General features: G+C 42.8%; 1 protein-coding gene across 3 annotated transcripts in view; it reads right to left on the minus strand.

Annotated features, from left to right (window-relative positions):
- ttll11 (tubulin tyrosine ligase-like family, member 11) overlaps positions 1-17,256 on the minus strand; it is a 247,625-nt gene that overhangs the window by 139,763 nt on the left and 90,606 nt on the right. For 2 of the 3 annotated variants that reach the window (XM_070862616.1, XM_070862611.1), the window contains exon 4: positions 1,600-2,175. The exons of the other annotated variant lie outside the window; for it this stretch is intronic. In XM_070862616.1, coding sequence (XP_070718717.1) covers positions 1,600-2,175 — 576 coding nt within the window. The remainder of the gene's footprint in view (positions 1-1,599; positions 2,176-17,256) is intronic. 3 annotated transcript variants of the gene reach the window in all.

Below are 17,256 nucleotides of genomic sequence, written 5' to 3' on the forward strand. Positions count from 1 at the left end.
ATCTGAGTTTCTGATAAATTGCTCATGTTTTACAACATAATCTGAGCTCCGCTGATGTGTTATTGCATTCATAGTTATTGAAAGTGTAAAACTGGCTATCCCAATGAATCCTGTACTGGTCTACAAAATACCAAGCCATACTAAAATACGTTAACATATCAATAGTTCCTAAAAAGTTACAATTAAAGCAGATAACTTTGAACCCTACCAACTAGTGAATTATAGATAGAATAGGAACAAACCTGCAAACAGTTTAGTACAAGGCAGACTTTTATGAATCTCGCTATACCAATGAATTTCAATATTTCAAAGTATTTAGAAAATTTTACAATCATTTTTTTTAAAAAACAGTAAGATGATATAGTTGTGCACAGTAAGATATTGAATGCAGAATTAAACTTTTAAACTCAAAAATCTTAGAAATTAACAAACATGAACTGAAATACCTTGTATTAAGTTGCACAACATTTATAAAAGTGGTTACTTAAAAAAAAAACTGAACAATGTAACTTATTTTCACAAAGAACAGGCCATGGTATATATTGAACTGAACACTGCTGGGATGATTATGGTTTGTGTGCGAGTGCATTACTTGGTTAGTTTACTTCAATTATATTTATCCTAAATTTTTCTTCAGGCTCGCAGACTTCACAATGCCAATTATTAATACTGCTGAATGACCAACCACAATGAGATGAACTTTCAATGAGACCAAACAATTTTTTTTCTCTCCCCAGGAAGTAGCATCACTTTATACCACACTGATCCCATTAGCCACTGAACTAGCTCTGTACAGTCCCAGACGGGATTGATGGACAGGCAGTCCTATGACTCAAATATGCAGACATCTGGCTTGGAAGCCACGCTGCTGTCATGTCATTTATTTTAATACATTTTCCTACGGTGACTGCATATTTCTGGCTCCCAGAAGGCAAGTCATGGGACAGCTTTGACGTCTGTCTTTTTTTTTAAAAACAGACAGAATTCTAGGGGCAGATTTTTGTTGTAGCTTTTGATTCATGCCCATTTGTTCCCTGTAACCCTACCCTCAGGTCCGCTTCCTATGTTGTAAAAGGTTTGGACTGTGATGGAGATGTATAACAAACATTTTCTGTGACCATATAACATTTGTCTGAGGGTTACCCCAGTACTTCCTAGTTTATTGGTTAAAAAAAATTAAGTAAAAATTTATGTATCATATTTTATTTATTAAACCACTGTCAGCTATACTCTGTGCTGGATAACTAGTTATTATACTCTTTCAGCACTCGGTTGCAGAGCAGCAATGCATAGTTTCACAATTAAATGATGCTGCGGGAAATGCCAAGCAAAGGTGAGATACTTCCTCAGAAAAAAAGTTAGTTAATCCTGGGCTATTCTCACGCAACGCATTTCAAATGAGCTTTCGGAAAGTTCTGGGCAGTTACCTCCTTAAAAGTAAGAGGCCGAGGGAGATCAGTGAAAGGAAGGGGCAAGAAACTTAAAAACTAGGCAATGTAAAGAAAGTCAACGGCATAAACATAAAATTTACAACACTTAGGAGATTCATAGACCTTAACATTGCAGTATTATAAAGGATGTGCAATACATCATACTGACCTGAAAACATGTAGGTCCAGGCTTTCCTGGAGGAATATATGTTTGATGGTAAACTTTTAATTCAGGAACCAGTGCAATAATAGCCCTAATTACTAACGTGATAATATCTGACCACACTTTCTTTACATCATAGCCTCTCACAGAAAGTTTGGCCAGAATACTTGAAAAAGTCCTTTTGCTTCCCGTGTTTACATTGTCAGAATGGATGAAATTTCCACTATGGACATTCAGGGAATAGTTTGTTAAGTGCATAAATACACGATGAAAATTTTTACTGCTAGGCTCCTGATATGGCTCTGTACAGAATCTAGATAGTCCATCTTTGGCTATGTAGATCTCCAATGGATATAGAGACTTGAGCAAGACATACAATCGAATGTCAAATTTCAGTTTGTCAATCAGTAATGGCTTGCTGATGTATTCCTGGACCACTGCCGGCTTGCTGTGGAGGTTGGCCAACATTCGGACATCATTAGAATCTTTAATGAGGTAGATTCCATCACCTTGGGATCCTCCATCTGGTTTTACAATGAAAGTAGGCTTCCAAGAGGAATCATTTTCTTTTGACACACGTACCTACATGTTAAAATAATTAAAGTTAACATTAAATGATTTATTTAGCAATAATGACTTTTCAAATACAAAGTAACGAATAAAAGGACCACTAGTCACCAACTTTTCCTGAATCTGGAAGATTTGTGCTGTTTACAAAGAGTTCCCTGCTTTAGTTTATTACACACACAGTCCTGCTAAAACCAGCCTTGCTAAATTTTCTTTAAAATTAAAGATTATAGCCATCTTTGACTCCATGCTAAAAAAAAAACACGATGTCTCCAATGCTTTTCACCTCTCAGCTGTCGGAGTTCGTTTGTAACAACTCATGGATGAGTCAGAATTTCCTCAATTAAAAATCAGGAAGATTGAAGCCATTGTTTTGGTTGCCACAAAAAGCTCCATTTCCTCCATAGCCGCAACTCAGACTGCTCACTCCAATGAAACCTTTGTTCACATCTTTGTCATCTCTAGGCTCTATTTCTCTAAAGCCCTCCTTGCTAGCCTTCTGATCTCCACCAATTCCAACTTATCCGAAACTCCACCCCCATGTCCTGTTCTGCACAATGTCTTGCTCACCCATCACCCCCATCCTCATTGACCTACATAGACTTTACATCATCCATGCATTAAATTTAAAATCCTTGTCCTCATCTATAAATCCCTCCATGGCCTAACTCCATCATAGCTCCAATCTCCTCAAACGTTAAATCCCTTCCTGTCTTTTTACTCTGGTCATCTGTGCATCCCCATGCCCCACTCTCACTGTCGCGAGCTCCTCCACTTCTCTTGCCTCCTTTAAAAACCATCAAACGGGTTTTCAAATCACCTCTTCTAACTCTCCTACTCTGTATGCTTCTCCAAGTACCACCTTGGGACAGTTTTCCACATTAAAGGTGCTATGTCATTGCAAGATTATATGGAAAATATAGAGTGATAGGGAGAGAGTCGGGCAGAAGAAAAGCCACATGCATGATGGGCTGAATGGATCCTGTACTGTAAACTTGTAAGCTTCGAAGGTATTGAATATTTCTAATCTGAGAAACTGTAATTTAATTATCTTCATTATTTGTAGAAGCCATAGATGTTTAGATATTAATAATCACTAAAACAATTCTGTACCAATACGACAACTGGGTCTAACAGCACATTTTATAACAGAAATCCTGAGATTGCTGGAAAATTACATTTTATTCATCAGCAGCAAGTATTTCCTGGTTTTGACAATTTCCATATCAAGTATTGACCTAGTCACCAATAGAAACTCCTTTATTTAAAAAAAAGATTTTCAGTCTCTGCAACAGATGAGAGTACAGAGGCTGAAAGAGAGTTTGTAAAAAGTAAAATTAAAATATATAGCTAAAAAGTTAGAATAGTAATAGCATGTCGAGTCAAATTCAAATATAAATTAGAAAAGGTGAGAGGAGGGAACACATAATGGGCCCAAATTTGGCCAGTACAAATTTCTGGCGCATTCACTAGAGGTGCGCCGCTTTTGTAGAAATCCAAGGGTGCCAAAAATCTTTAGGCCGAGTTTGGCCGCTCCCCAGCCTGTCCTCGATGGTGGCGCAGCGTGGCAACTAGATTCGGGGGCGGAGCCAGGTCCCGGCGCTGAAAATAGTACCGGGACCTCTGCACATGCGCGCTAGTGTGCGCACATTCGCAGTAGCTCCTCGCCCCCAGAATCTGAGAATGTGTGCTGCAGGCTGTGCGGGAGGGGCCGAAGTGTGCCACCCCTATCCCTGGCCGAATGGGCTCCCTCATCGGCGCCCGCTGCCTTCGCTTCACATAAAAGTAGGACTTCTATTTTTTATTTGTCATTGATTGATTGCTTATTACTTTGGTCTTGGTGCTTTAGGTGCAGAGTTCCTTCTTATTTTTTATTTGTTAATTAATTGCACATTACTTTTTGTGCTTCGTTTAGTGCTTTGTAAGTCTTGGTGCTCGGTGCAGCTCCTCTCAGTTTCCTTGTATTTTTTATTTGTTATTGAATGCTTATTTTTGTGCTTTGTTTAGTGCTTGGCGCTTTAAATGTGCAAGAGAAATTTGGCATTAGGAGTACCAGCGGGACTCACCACTGGTTCCTGCACCGACCCATAAGGAGGTAAAAGGCCTCTCTTTGGCCTTGTACATTCCAGTACCAAGGCTCCAGAAGTTATCAATTCAATAATATTCCAACAGTACACGACGTGAGAACCTAAACAGACATTGATAAGACCTTGCGAAGAGGCTCGAGGCAGACTCACGGGCATCAAGGAGAATCAACAAATTCTGACCTAATGAAGTCATTCTAGTCACGGCCTAAGGTGGTCACGAGAGTCTTGGACTGTCAATCCAAAGTAGCACTAATAAGGTAGTCCAATTAGAGAAGTAGCACTGATAAGGTAGTCCAATTAGAGATCTAGGGAGGTCTTACCAGGGAACGGAGGGGTTTTTGAAATGTATAAAAGTTGTATGATTGTGCTGTTCGGAGAGCATCTCCACTCTCAGACGGCTGAGATGAGAGGTGTTCCCGGATGTTCGTAATAAAAGATCGTTATACCTTGCCATTCGTCTTGGTCTGTTAACTCCGGGGGCTGTTATGCGGGTTGGGACGAGCGTCGACCCTCTCTATCAGGGGGCCCGCTCGTGGGAGGAGAAGCCTTCCAGTTTTCCCCTTACATTTGGTGCTGCGAGCAGGGTACGGACTTCCCGAACGGAACAATGATCCAGCTGTTGGGGTGAGTATGTTTTAATTTACCACCTTCAAGTTAGAGCTGTGGCATTGTAAACCGCAAGGGAAGGACATCTGTACAAAGAATCATTTGTAGCAGGTCCAGAAGGGACAGAGACGGAGGACAGGGACGATCTAGGGGTGGAAGGGGGTCAAAAGGTGCATCCTAAAATGCATGCGTGGAGGTAGCATGGCAGTGCAAGGGTACGACGCAAGGGAAGATATAGAGGAAGGTCTATTAACCCGAAGCGGTACGAGCGCACGATGCAGAGACGCGACATATTGACCCAAAGTGTGGCAGTACGAGTGTACGGCGCCAAGGGAAGACATATAGATATAAATAACGTCCTGCATACCAAACACGAATTAAAGGGCGTGCCAAAGACCCTCATAGCCCCGAAGAAGATGCGTAACACGGCTATTAAAAAGGCGAATAAAACCAATCATTAATTGTAACTTGCGTAACTACGTAATGCCGTAAAAAAGCTGATAGTGACAATCTTAAGTGACATATGGATCAAAAAGAGAGAGAGAGCCGGCCAAAGAGACTTTTGTGAATGTCTGTCGTTGAATGAGAGTCTTTGTGTGATTTTTTGACTGCGGAATGAATTTTTCCTGTGTCTGAAAGCCTGTTTGGAAAACTGGGGGAGTTGTCTGTTTGTTTTAGTTCCATCCACTTTTTCAGACAGAGTGAAAGTTTTTTAACCTTTGTAGTGTTGTCCTGTATGTAGGAAGTTTTAAGTTAGAAATGCAGGCGTGGATTTATCCGATGATATTAAGAGAAGGCACAGCAAAATACTGAGATGGATTCAAACTAAAAAAAAAATATTAAATTAAATCTGATCTCTTTAAAAAAAGAGAAAAAAAACTAAAAGGTTTGGAAACAATCTAGAAATACCTTCAGGGATCAGGTCAAACTCCTGGGCAAGTGGTGAGCTATCTGCGAAGATGTAAAAGGGACTTTTGAAAAAGTTAAAACGGCAAGCTTTAGCAGTTTAGAAAAAAGACATTGTAACGGCCTTGAAACTGTAACATTTGAGATAACGAAAAGCAGCCCTCAAAGCCTACGTGCTAGACTCCGTTCTAGTTATGGAGAAAAGAAAAAAAGATAAAGACGCAACTTTGAAAGAAAACAAATTGAACGAATTTGAAAGAAAAAAAGTGTCTTCGATTGTCTGATGATTTTAAATTAACAAATTTACAGAGGCATGAGCCCTCCATGTAAAATACAAAACCTAATTTGAAGAAAGGAGATCTGCAAAAAAAAGACGTAACCTACTAAATAGGTGCGGACAAAAAAAAAAGGGGTATTTGCGATGGAAAAAGACATAACTTACTAAATACTAGTTGATATCGGCTGTGAAAAGATATTGGTTTAATGATTTTAAATTACGAGAAAGTTTCACTGCAGTTTGAAAGATTTCCAAAATGGACGTTGTTTATCAAGAAAAGTCCCGAACAGTCTAAACAATCAGGAGGGTTTTGAAAATAACGAGGAGAAAAGATCTAAGCTATGTGAACTCAGCACAGAAAGAAAAAAAACTGGGAATTAGAGAACCTTACTGAATTTTAAAATTCTTATAGAAAATGGAACTGGCACTGAAGTTTAGATTTTGTGCTGAGAGAGAAATAAAACACAAGATTTGCCCAGTGAACGGGACCGTAAAAAAATTGGAGTTTAATCTAAAATGCTGTTTTTCCTGATGAGAAGACTTTTATTATGACGGCTTTACCAATGATTTCTGCTGTTTTAACGAATTCCTAATTTCTAAGCAAGTTTTGAAGGCACAAAGACTTAAAAAAAAAAAATTTCGGATGATTACGCAAAGTCACATAATGACATCAGGCCTTCTTACAAACCTGTAAAGGAGTTAACCCTTTCCATTTACAGCTGTTTTATACTGGATATTATTAATTTGGATTTCTTAATAGAATAAAAAAGACTCACCTGACAGATAGAGGAAATGGTGGGATAGTCAGAATAAAAATAAAACAGAACTACCCTATGTAATAATACTCACCTGATACAAATAAAAGAAAGATACTCAAACAAAACAAATTCAAGAGTTAAAAGCTAAGATAAATAAGCTGGAAGAGATTTTTTTTTAAAACGGGACCAGACGGATAGTGCAGTGCGCAGCCATAGCACCATCACCTATGGCAATAGAGCCAATGTACCCCACGGTGGGTAAGTGTAGTCCATAAACCCAACCTAACCCTTGCCTCCGATTTCACAGAATGACCTCGACATGCATGGATAAAAGATGAGTAGACCAGAACCTAACACCTGGTGACGACCAGGCTATCTCTTTAAAATTTGCAGATAAAACACTCACCAAGATGGGACCGCAGCGGCTACTTCGACTCTGGAGACTCAGGATACTGAGAACCTTAAGGTTCACGCAAGCACTGGATAATACAGATGGACTACGAGAGATATAGCACACACAGGAAAGACACAACTACATGAACTAGCTTTGTTTAATTTAACTGTCGAAATATGCATCCCAGCAGCCAAGGACTGGAGCAAGGACTGAACTTATTTTAATGCATGGCTATGTATAGTGTATTAAGTAAGGTTGTAATGCAGCAGGCTGCCGATGCCATGGACGCCAGTAGATTCCGAGGACAGGAGCAAGTTCATAGGACCAAAAGGGGAAGGGCGCAGAAATCCAACTGGATGGAATTTCAGTTCTAAAAGTTCATGCCTGGGTGGATGAAGCTGCAAATCAAGCAGCCAAATCCACCCCGCAAGAAACATAAGGGTGGGAACAGAACGGAGCAAAAAGGGGGGTGGGACCCCAGGATGTTTAGGAAAACTGGCCAGTGGGATAAAATGAAGACCAAGGGAGGTCTCTGGAATATAAGGTGCATGTCCTGAAGCGTGACAGAGTAACAACTCGGAGAAGCCGGTATTGATCATGCGCAGCGCAAAGAAGAAGGAATACAACCTAAAAAGGGGGGCGGATGGAGTGTGGAGGAAAGATGACAATAAAAGTCCGGCTGGGACACCAAACACGCCCAAAGGGGCCCTGGGAAGCCCTACCGCTGCCCCGACAACCACCCTGGGGACAACAACTCTTCCCAGCACAACCACCCAAGTCCCCCCATAAGCCCGTCCATAAAGACTGGAGCCAAAGGGGGGGCTAGAAATAAAAGAATCTAAAGAAAGGATATAATTTGGGGTGTGTCAGCGACTACTTAACCTAAACCTAATGGATATCATTCTTCCTAGCTTCTGTGGGAATGAAACTATAAGTCCATACCAGAACCTGACACAACGGCTCCTCGAAGGCCCGGAATCCACTACCCTGAGATTTAATGTCAGAAAGGGAACAGGACAAGGTCGAACAAAAAGGGGAATACTGGAAACACTAGGCACGGGTTATGCGGCAGGGGTTACGACGATGAATTCCATAGACGACCGGGATAACAACTTAACGTAAATCTTGAGGGTTTACTGGGGAGGGACATGGATAACCAAGCCCTACAAGCGCGGTTGGGAGATGACGCGGAAGGGGAACTGTTACAGGTGGCCCATACATTACAGAAGCATGCCAAGACAATAAATTTGATCCACGCAATGAGGTACGACATAAGTAAACGATTACAAGCTGAGATAGTTTGCTCCGGGTATGGGGCCTGGATTAAGTGAAGTACAACATAACTTGGAGCAACTCCAGAATGGGGACATACCAGATTAGATCCCGAACAGCATACTTAACAATTGGACTCTAGATAAAAAAATGAGTAACACATGCGAGGTATGAAGGAATAGTCACGCATGGGTGCCAAAATTCAGATATATTACTGGGCGGGTGAATATGATCGGATTTGTGATGTCCATAGCACAGTATGATGTAACAAAGGGAGACCCCTTATACCAGATCAATAATATCGGTGAAGTAAGAAACCAAACTCGGTTGTGTTACCATCAGCCTGCCAGACGGGTGATTAAAATTAACAATAGTACCAAAGGCATTGACATAACCGACTGCTATAAAATTAACCAAGTGGTTTTATGTCGAGGTACGCCACGAATGACGAATGATGATTGCAGATTCCACCAAACAAACGGATGCATGCTGAGTATCACTCCTCTCGAACACGATTCCAAAACAATCGCTGCTCCACAAAGGAATGGAGATTTGGTGCGTGAGCACAGGAGCAGCCAACCCGACGATTAAGACCAGGGGAGGAGTCACCCACTGTGTCATCACCAACCCTAACTTCTGTTTCAGCCCCATGGGAAAAATAGACATAAATGGATACCACATACATCCTGAGACAACGGAAATCATCCACGGAACGGTCACGGATACCCTCCGAGAAGGGTACAAGGAGGCAGTATGGGAACCGCAAGAAAAACAGATACCCGAATTAAGTGAGGAACGATTGGTGCAATATCCAGCTGATGGAAGAAATAGACAAACCTACAAAGAGACACTAACGCGATGCTGGCCAACCAGCCTTGGTACTCAAAACTGTGGAACATTGGATTTAATATTCAGATCCACCCATGGATAAGAATTATATCACATGCACTTGTAGTAATACAAGGCCTGGTCCTGATGATACTGGTAGGGCTAACATGTGCATGAATTAAACAGGCCAAATGATACGTCAGGGCACACACTATGATTAAGGCCATAAGGGATGAAAACGTAAGCAGTCCTACAGGAAGGACTTAGCTTATATAACTCGGCGGGAAAGGTCTCAGGAGATCCCAAAGCTTGGGAGATGACCAGCCAGGTGAACGGACCTATCTGGAACTTGCCTACAGGGAGACAGTTATCGGGAAATATGGCCAGCTTGACGTATAGCCAAGGGCCAAAAGGGGGGAATTGTAAGAGAAATTTGGCATTAGGGGTACCAGCGGGACAAGGGTTAAAGTGCTGGTTCCTGCACCGACCCATAAGGAGGTAAAAGGCCGCTCTTTGACCTTGTACATTACAGTACCAAGGCTCCAGAAGTTATCAATTCAATAATATTCCGACAGGATACGACGCGAGAACCTAAACAGACATTGATAAGACCTTGCGAAGAGGCTCGAGGCAGATTCACGGGCATCAAGGAGAATCAACAAATTCTGACCTAATGAAGTCATTCTAGTCACGACCTAAGGTGGTCACGCGGGTCTTGGCCTGTCAATCCAAAGTAGCACTAATAAGGTAGTCCAATTAGAGAAGTAGCACTAATAAGGTAGTCCAATTAGAGATCTAGGGAGGTCTTACCAAGGAACGGAGGGGTTTTTGAAATGTATAAAAGTTGTATGATTGTGCTGTTCGGAGAGCATCTCCACTCACAGGCGGCTGTGATGAGAGGTGTTCCCGGACGTTCGTAATAAAAGATTGTTATACCTTGCCATTCGTCTCTGTCTGCTAACTCCGGGGGCTGTTACGCGGGTTGGGGCGAGCGTCAACCCTCTATATCAGGGGGCCCGCTCGTGGGAGCAGAAGCCTTCCCGTTTTCCCCTTACAAATGTACTTACCAGCTCTGATGTCTTAATTTTTCGCAAGGGTTTTCTGTGCGGGCCACAAGTTGCCACATTCGCTGGCCTAAGTTAGTTTGGACTAACTATTAGCTGTCCAAACTGGCTTAAATGACCAAAACAGATGTAGGTGGCTGGTAACGCCCCCTTTTGAAAAAACGAAACTAAAAAACATCCTAACTAACTCACTTACACTGGCGCAAATTAAATGTGCAGAATTGCGATTTTTAAGATACTCCAAAAAAAATCAAGCTGCTCCAAAAAAAGCGGAGCAACTCCTGGCCAAATTGGGCCCAATAGGAGTAAATAGAGGGATAAGCACGTAAACTAAGCTTTATTCCTGTGATAATATTTCAGTGCCACGTGCATGGACTGAAAATAAATAAATTTGGTTCATCATAGGCGGTCCCTCGAACGAGGATGACTTGCTTCCACGAGAGTTCACAGATGTTTCAATGAAGGACCCAATGTTCCAGTCCTGAACTCCAGTTGAGGGGGTGGAAAATGCCCGTGCGTGAATTTTTTTAATGCGTGGTGACCGTTGTACATCAGCCACCACACGGGCTTGACAGAGCTCGGGCCTTTATCCAGTGGCAAGGATTAACCAGGACGACTGGAGACCGGCTCTGCTGCATGGACCTAGTGCGCGCACATATCGCAGTGGGGGCAGGTCCGTGCTGCCCCTGGGCCCTCAGCTCTTCTGGGCCCCATACGCTCATTCGCGCACCTCTGCCATGATGTTCCAGGGCCCGACGCTCCAGCTGTATTTGTAGCCCCGACCTGCGGTGGTGTTCTTACACAGGTCGGGACGGCCCATGATGTTCCAAGGTCCAAACCACCCACCACGTTACCAGCCACTTAAGCCTGTTTTGGCCATTTAAGTTAGTTTGGACAGCTAATAGTTGCTCCAAACTAACTTAGGCCAGCGGATGTGGTCACTTGTGGCCCGCACAGAAAACCCTTGTGGAGAGCTAAGAAATCAGTGCAGATAAGTACATTTAAAGTAATAAGTTTGGTTAGCTGTATGGTGAATGTAAAAATTAACATACGTTGTAGTAAAAGAAAACAAATTACAATAAAAATTGCACATACCTCACATTTTTATAATGAGGTATCCTTGTTATTTTGGAGACTTGAGGCCAAGAATTGGCTTGGTTATTTTTACATGCATTTTGCTACAAGGAAAATGTCAAGTTTTGTACTTTTTGAGCAGTCTTTTGAAAATAAATGGATGTTAAATTCCCATTTTTCTTTCTTTTGCAAAAAATATTGGCTTAGATACTTTACAAAAATAGCATCTTCTTTCTTTTTCCCTTCCTGACTCAAGGTAGTGACTCATGCCTAGATTCAGAAGTACTGAATACTTCTACTCGTGTGGTGAATATTCATGTCTCAGTTTTTTTAATGGGGCATCAACAGGCTATTTAATAGTAGCTGTAGTGCTGTGCAAGGGAAACACATCACAGTTGAGCCTGATCCTGTCCTCACCCAGCGGCTTTACACACAATTTTCAGCAAGGGTGACTGGATACTAGTTGGGATTAGGAACTCTGACCATAAGAAATCATGATGAACTGTAGTACTGCTCTGGTTGAGATCAGTTAACTCAACACAGATGTAGACTAATTGATTGCTATGATTAGTCAACAGCTCAATTACCATTGTATCATGCAACTACCAGGATGGTAGAAGGCGAACTAGATGGAACTTAGTCTTTCTTCATCTAGCAATTCCTATGTTCAAGCAACTATCTAATTCCTTTTGAAAATAAATGTTGGACTCTGCTTCAACACATTGTGGCAGAGAATTCTACATGCCAACCACATTTTGCATAAAGAATTTATTTCTTACTTCCCCATTAATTCTATCTTATGCGTATGCCCTTTGTTACTATCCCATCAACCAGTGGAGACTGTCACTATTTACCTAATTATAATTTGAACTCGATCAGATCACCACGGAAATGTCTTAAGCTCTATTTTTTTTTAAACTTTGAGCTAAAAGCAAAATGTTGAAAATAGTTGAAATCTGGAGTTAAAACAGTCAATGCAGGAAACACTCAACAGGTCATGTAGCATCTGTGAAGAGAGGAAGGTGGGGTCAAAGTTTCAGGTCAATGATTTTTTGTCATTAACTTGGAGTATTTTTTCATAAATGTAAACATACTCATCATTAGTAATATCCTAATGAATCTAGACTGCACCTTTTCCATTCATTTTATACCCTTCCTATAACAGGTTACACAAAACTGCACACAATACATTTTGGGCTCAATTTTCCCCAATGCCGTTTTCTGGCGTATTGCCAGAGTTACGCCCGTTTTTTTGGCCCCAACTACGCCAAAAAAAATCAAGTTTTCCCGCTGTATTTTTTGAAATTGGCGCCACAAAGCCTGTCCTTCAGCTTCGGGGGGTGGAGTCTAATATCTGTGCCAAAATAACGATGCCCCCACTTCTGCGCATGTGCAAAAAAGGACATTTTTGACGTGACTGCTATGGGCTGCATGCCCAGTACAGCTCCCGGTCTGCATTCGGCCATTTTTAAAGAACCGGTTGTGTGAGAGAACTTTCATTCTCATTGGAAAAATTGGAACTGCAATACAAGATGCAACACGGCTCAAGGGCCAAGAATTTCTTATAGGGTGAAGTGGAGACAATAGTTACTGTGATTGAGGACTGATGGCACGAGCTGGACACCAGCAGAGGTCACATAAAGGTTCCACCAAAAGAAATGAAGCAACGCTGGAACCAATTTGCAGAAGATTACTGTGCTATGGTGACCACCCCGAGGTATGGAGGCCAATGCAAAAAGAAGTGTCAGGACCATGGTTAAGTAGTTAGTGTAAGTAATATTGTCATTTATTCACTGGAATTGCAATTGTAAATGTGACCATTTGTCTATGTCTCACCCAGCAGAAAGTCACCCTCTCTAAAAAGTTATATTTTCATCTTTGCAGAGGAAGGTGGCATACAACAGACAAGAAAGAACTCAAACAGGAGGAGGCCCGGCAAATCTGCACCCACTGACACAATTTAAAGAGAGGGTCACTGCTTTGATGGGTCTTGCCTGGAGAAAAGCAACCACCACTGCACAAGCTGGGCCCACACTCAAGGGAGAGGGCAAGTCCTGCAAATTCCAGAGTCTGGTTTTGCTAAATATTGTTAAGTACTGCACGGGCTAGTCATGTTCGGTTCATGGGGATGTCTTCATCAGCTACGCTTCGGTTGATGCAATGTGCTATCATTCATTGTGGTCCTTCAAATCAGGCTGCTGTCTACGCTGTGCAGCCCACTCATGCCACCCACCCTGCTCCCTCCTCTGCTGCTAACCATTTGTCTGTTCTGTTATATTTTGCAGAACTCGAGGCCAACCCAAACGATACAGAAGATTCAAACGCGGACGAGCCTGAAGAGAACATCTTCCAATCCTACCTTTTAGACCAAGAGCATGGAGGTGAGGGGGAGATGATGGATGAAGCCCCCGCTGTTGTACTCACTCTGGAGAAGTTGCAGGTGCCAGCCATTGAGGTGCCAGCCCCTTTCCTGAGTGGTACGAGTGTTGTTGGGACATTCCATGGTTTCCCACAGTCCGATTCGAGGCACACCCAGGGCCCCACCGTCCAAGGCTGCGGGTCCCAATGGGGTGCAGCGAGGCACATCCAGGGTGAGGGGTGGGACTGTTGGGAGAAGTAACAACACTCTCACGAGAAATGGAAATACTGTCCAGGAACATGAAGGAGGGAATGTCTCAGGCAGCTGAGACACTGGCGGCGAACATGAGGGAGGGAATGTTGGAGGTAGTTGAGATACTGTCAGGGCACACGACGGAGGGAATGTCGGAGATTGTTGCAGCAATAAGGGAAGACGCCCAGACCCCACGGCCATTGACAGAATCAACTGCCACTCCCACTCCAATCCCCAGACCAGCCTCTGAAGAGCCCCAAGCCAGGCCTTCCACATTACCGCACCCCCCCCCACAATCAAGAAGTGCGCATTACCAGAGATGTTCGAAAGAATAAGCTTGGTACCAATCCGAAAAATGCTGCGCCACCGCCTACGGGCAGGGGTGGAGTCAACAAGACCAAGTGCAATGGGCGGTCTTTGAATAATGTGGAGGAGAGATGGGTGCAGCCTTTCTTTGCTGCTGTTACTATTGTAACTGTTCTCAAATTAAAAGTTTTTTGTAAGTTATGTAAATTTACAAGTTTAAAAGTTTTTAAGGTGATCTTAAGAGTTTGTAAGGGATCTTAACTGAAAACTTTAAAGTTTCATACAAGAATATTTTTATTAAAGTTGAGTACAAACGAGTGTTTGTTAAACTTTTGAATAAAATATATTTTAAATGATAACTGAATTATTTACATTATTTGTTGCATTAACAACACAACTTTTTCAACTAAAGAATCATCATTTCCATTATTTGTTCCATTAACACAACACAACATTACAGAACAGGTGCAAACACTAAACATGGTCCATTTGGAATAGTTGCCACTGAGCCTTCAGGCAGCACTGCGTTCACGGATGAACTGCTGGCACAAGGCTCAAACAATCATTAAAAGGGGCACCACGGCCCGCCCTCCTCGGCCGTCATACTCCTGGTTCAGGTAGTTGCATGGCTTTCTCGTCCTCCTCATCTACATCTTCCTCATCATCATCAGCCACTCTCACCTCAGTTGGGTCTTCTACTATCAGCTGCTACTGCCTCATGATGGCTAAGTTATGCAGCATGTAGCTCACAACAGTGTACTGACCAACAATCTCAGGGGAGTATTGCAAGTAGCCTCCGGAATGGTCCAGGCATCGGATACGCTGTTTCAAGATGCCAATGGTCTGCTCTATTATGCTATGCAGCGCAATGTGCAACATGTTGTATTCCCGGTGAGCTTCCATCCAGGTTACGTGTAGGTGGTGAGGCCGTACCCTTTGTCTCCCAGTAGCCAGCTCTGCTCTTCTGGCTGCTGCTGAAACATGGCAGATATAGCGCTCTCGCACAAGATGAATGCATCATGGTTGCAGATTAACGGAGTGGAAGCCGTTTCTGTTCCTGTACATCTTGGAATCCTCCAAAGGTGCTCGCAAGGCGATGTGGGTACAATCAATGCAGCCCTGTACCTTTGGGAAGCCAGCAATACTGGGAGAAGACCACAGCCCTTTCACGCATTGCCTGGGCGGTCATGGGGAACTTTATGTAGTCATTCCTCCAGGCATATAGTGCAGCAGTCACCTGCCGAATGCAGATATGTGTTGCATTTTGAGAAATGGCGCACACATCTCCAGTTGTGGCCTGGAACGATCCAGATGCATAGAATGAAAGTGCAGTTGTAACCTTCACTTCAACTAACAAAGCAGTCCCTGATGCTTTTAGGTTGCAGGTCTGCTTTTACTAACTCTCAGATCCCCGTTACAAATTCTTCGCGTAACGCAGCCTTCGCACGCAGTCTGGATAACTCAGGTGAAAATACGAATGCCTGTCTCGATATTCCCGACTTGGGTAAGGCCTCCTGCTCATCATCCTACGTGCTCGGAGGTTCTTCATGCGATGACGTCGAATCAATTGTCTCCTCCAGAGCACCAACATACAGAAGGCTTGCACGAGGTAAGGCATTGTCAGTATTGCCCCCATACTTTAATTGTACCTTTGCAAGAAGCTCAAAACAGCAGGCAGGACAAGCTTCTTTGTTGTCTCTCTCCCCAAATTCGACGCCCTAGTATGGACCTACCCGGGTCTGAGCATGCGCAATAGGCTTGCTTAGATCGGGAAACACCCACCCCCGCGCTTCATTTGATGCTGCTTGCTGCATTGTGTAAGGGTTCTCATCCCTTCAGTTCAGCTACCACCACCGCGCCCCGCCCCCCTCCCCCCCACACGGGCTTAATTTGATGCTGCTTGCTGCATAGTGTAAGGGTTCTCATCCCTTCACTTCGTCTTCCACACCCAACCCCCGAGCTTCTTTTGAAGCCGAGGCCCAAGCCCGTGTCCGGATGAGGGACCGATTATGCTGGCCGGCGCTTCGACCCTCGAGCCCGGTTTGGAGACTTTCGGTGGTAGCATGGCACTTTTAAACAAAATCCAAAATTAAAGAATTGCATGAAACTTCCATTTTCTGTTGGAAAGAATTGAGCTTGTTGATGCATATTTAATGTGTTCTTGACTCCCTCCAAAACTTCACATAAAAACAATGGTGTCTTTCTGCGCCGGTTTTTTAATGTGCGCTGGTTTTTCTTAAGTGCCCTGAAGGTTTTTTGGGAGTGGTCACATACGCTGTCCAAGTAGAAATGTAAGCTGGCCAAACATGCATAAATGTGAAAAACTGGCTCAGACATCAGGTTCCGCAAAAAAAATGTTTTTAAATCGTAACTAACGTTGGCGCACAATCTTTGGGGAAAGTTGGATTTTTTAAATTTAGGCCAAAAAAAAACAGCACACGCCAAAAAACGCGCAAATCATTGGGGAAAATTGAGCCCACAGTCTATTAAAGTCAGCCAACACAAATAGAATCTTGGAGGCGGAGGCTTGGTCAAACTGTAATCTCTTGTAGTGATAACATGTACCTGACACCAGAGATAATTGGTATACCCTTCTGTGATGGTTAATTGTGAAAGTATTCAACCTTTAGATCTACATGCCACACATTCAACATAATTCCAGATTAGAGCAAAAACTTCAACCATTTTAGGAAAACAAAACAAGAACAGTCTTCAACTTTCCTCGTCAGACTGACTCGACAGCTTATGTAGATAGTAATGCATCTGCCTGTTAATATGGTCCTGAGGCTTGGGATGAAATGACAATCAATGGTAAAATATCTTTGAACCTTATACTGGAATGTTTGAAAGGTAGGTGGTAGTCTTTAATGATGGTCCCTGCAACTATGTATCTATGATCATCTTCAAGCATGG

Source organism: Pristiophorus japonicus, chromosome 20 (genome assembly GCF_044704955.1).
Source record: "Pristiophorus japonicus isolate sPriJap1 chromosome 20, sPriJap1.hap1, whole genome shotgun sequence".
Taxonomy (NCBI): Eukaryota; Metazoa; Chordata; class Chondrichthyes; family Pristiophoridae; genus Pristiophorus; species Pristiophorus japonicus.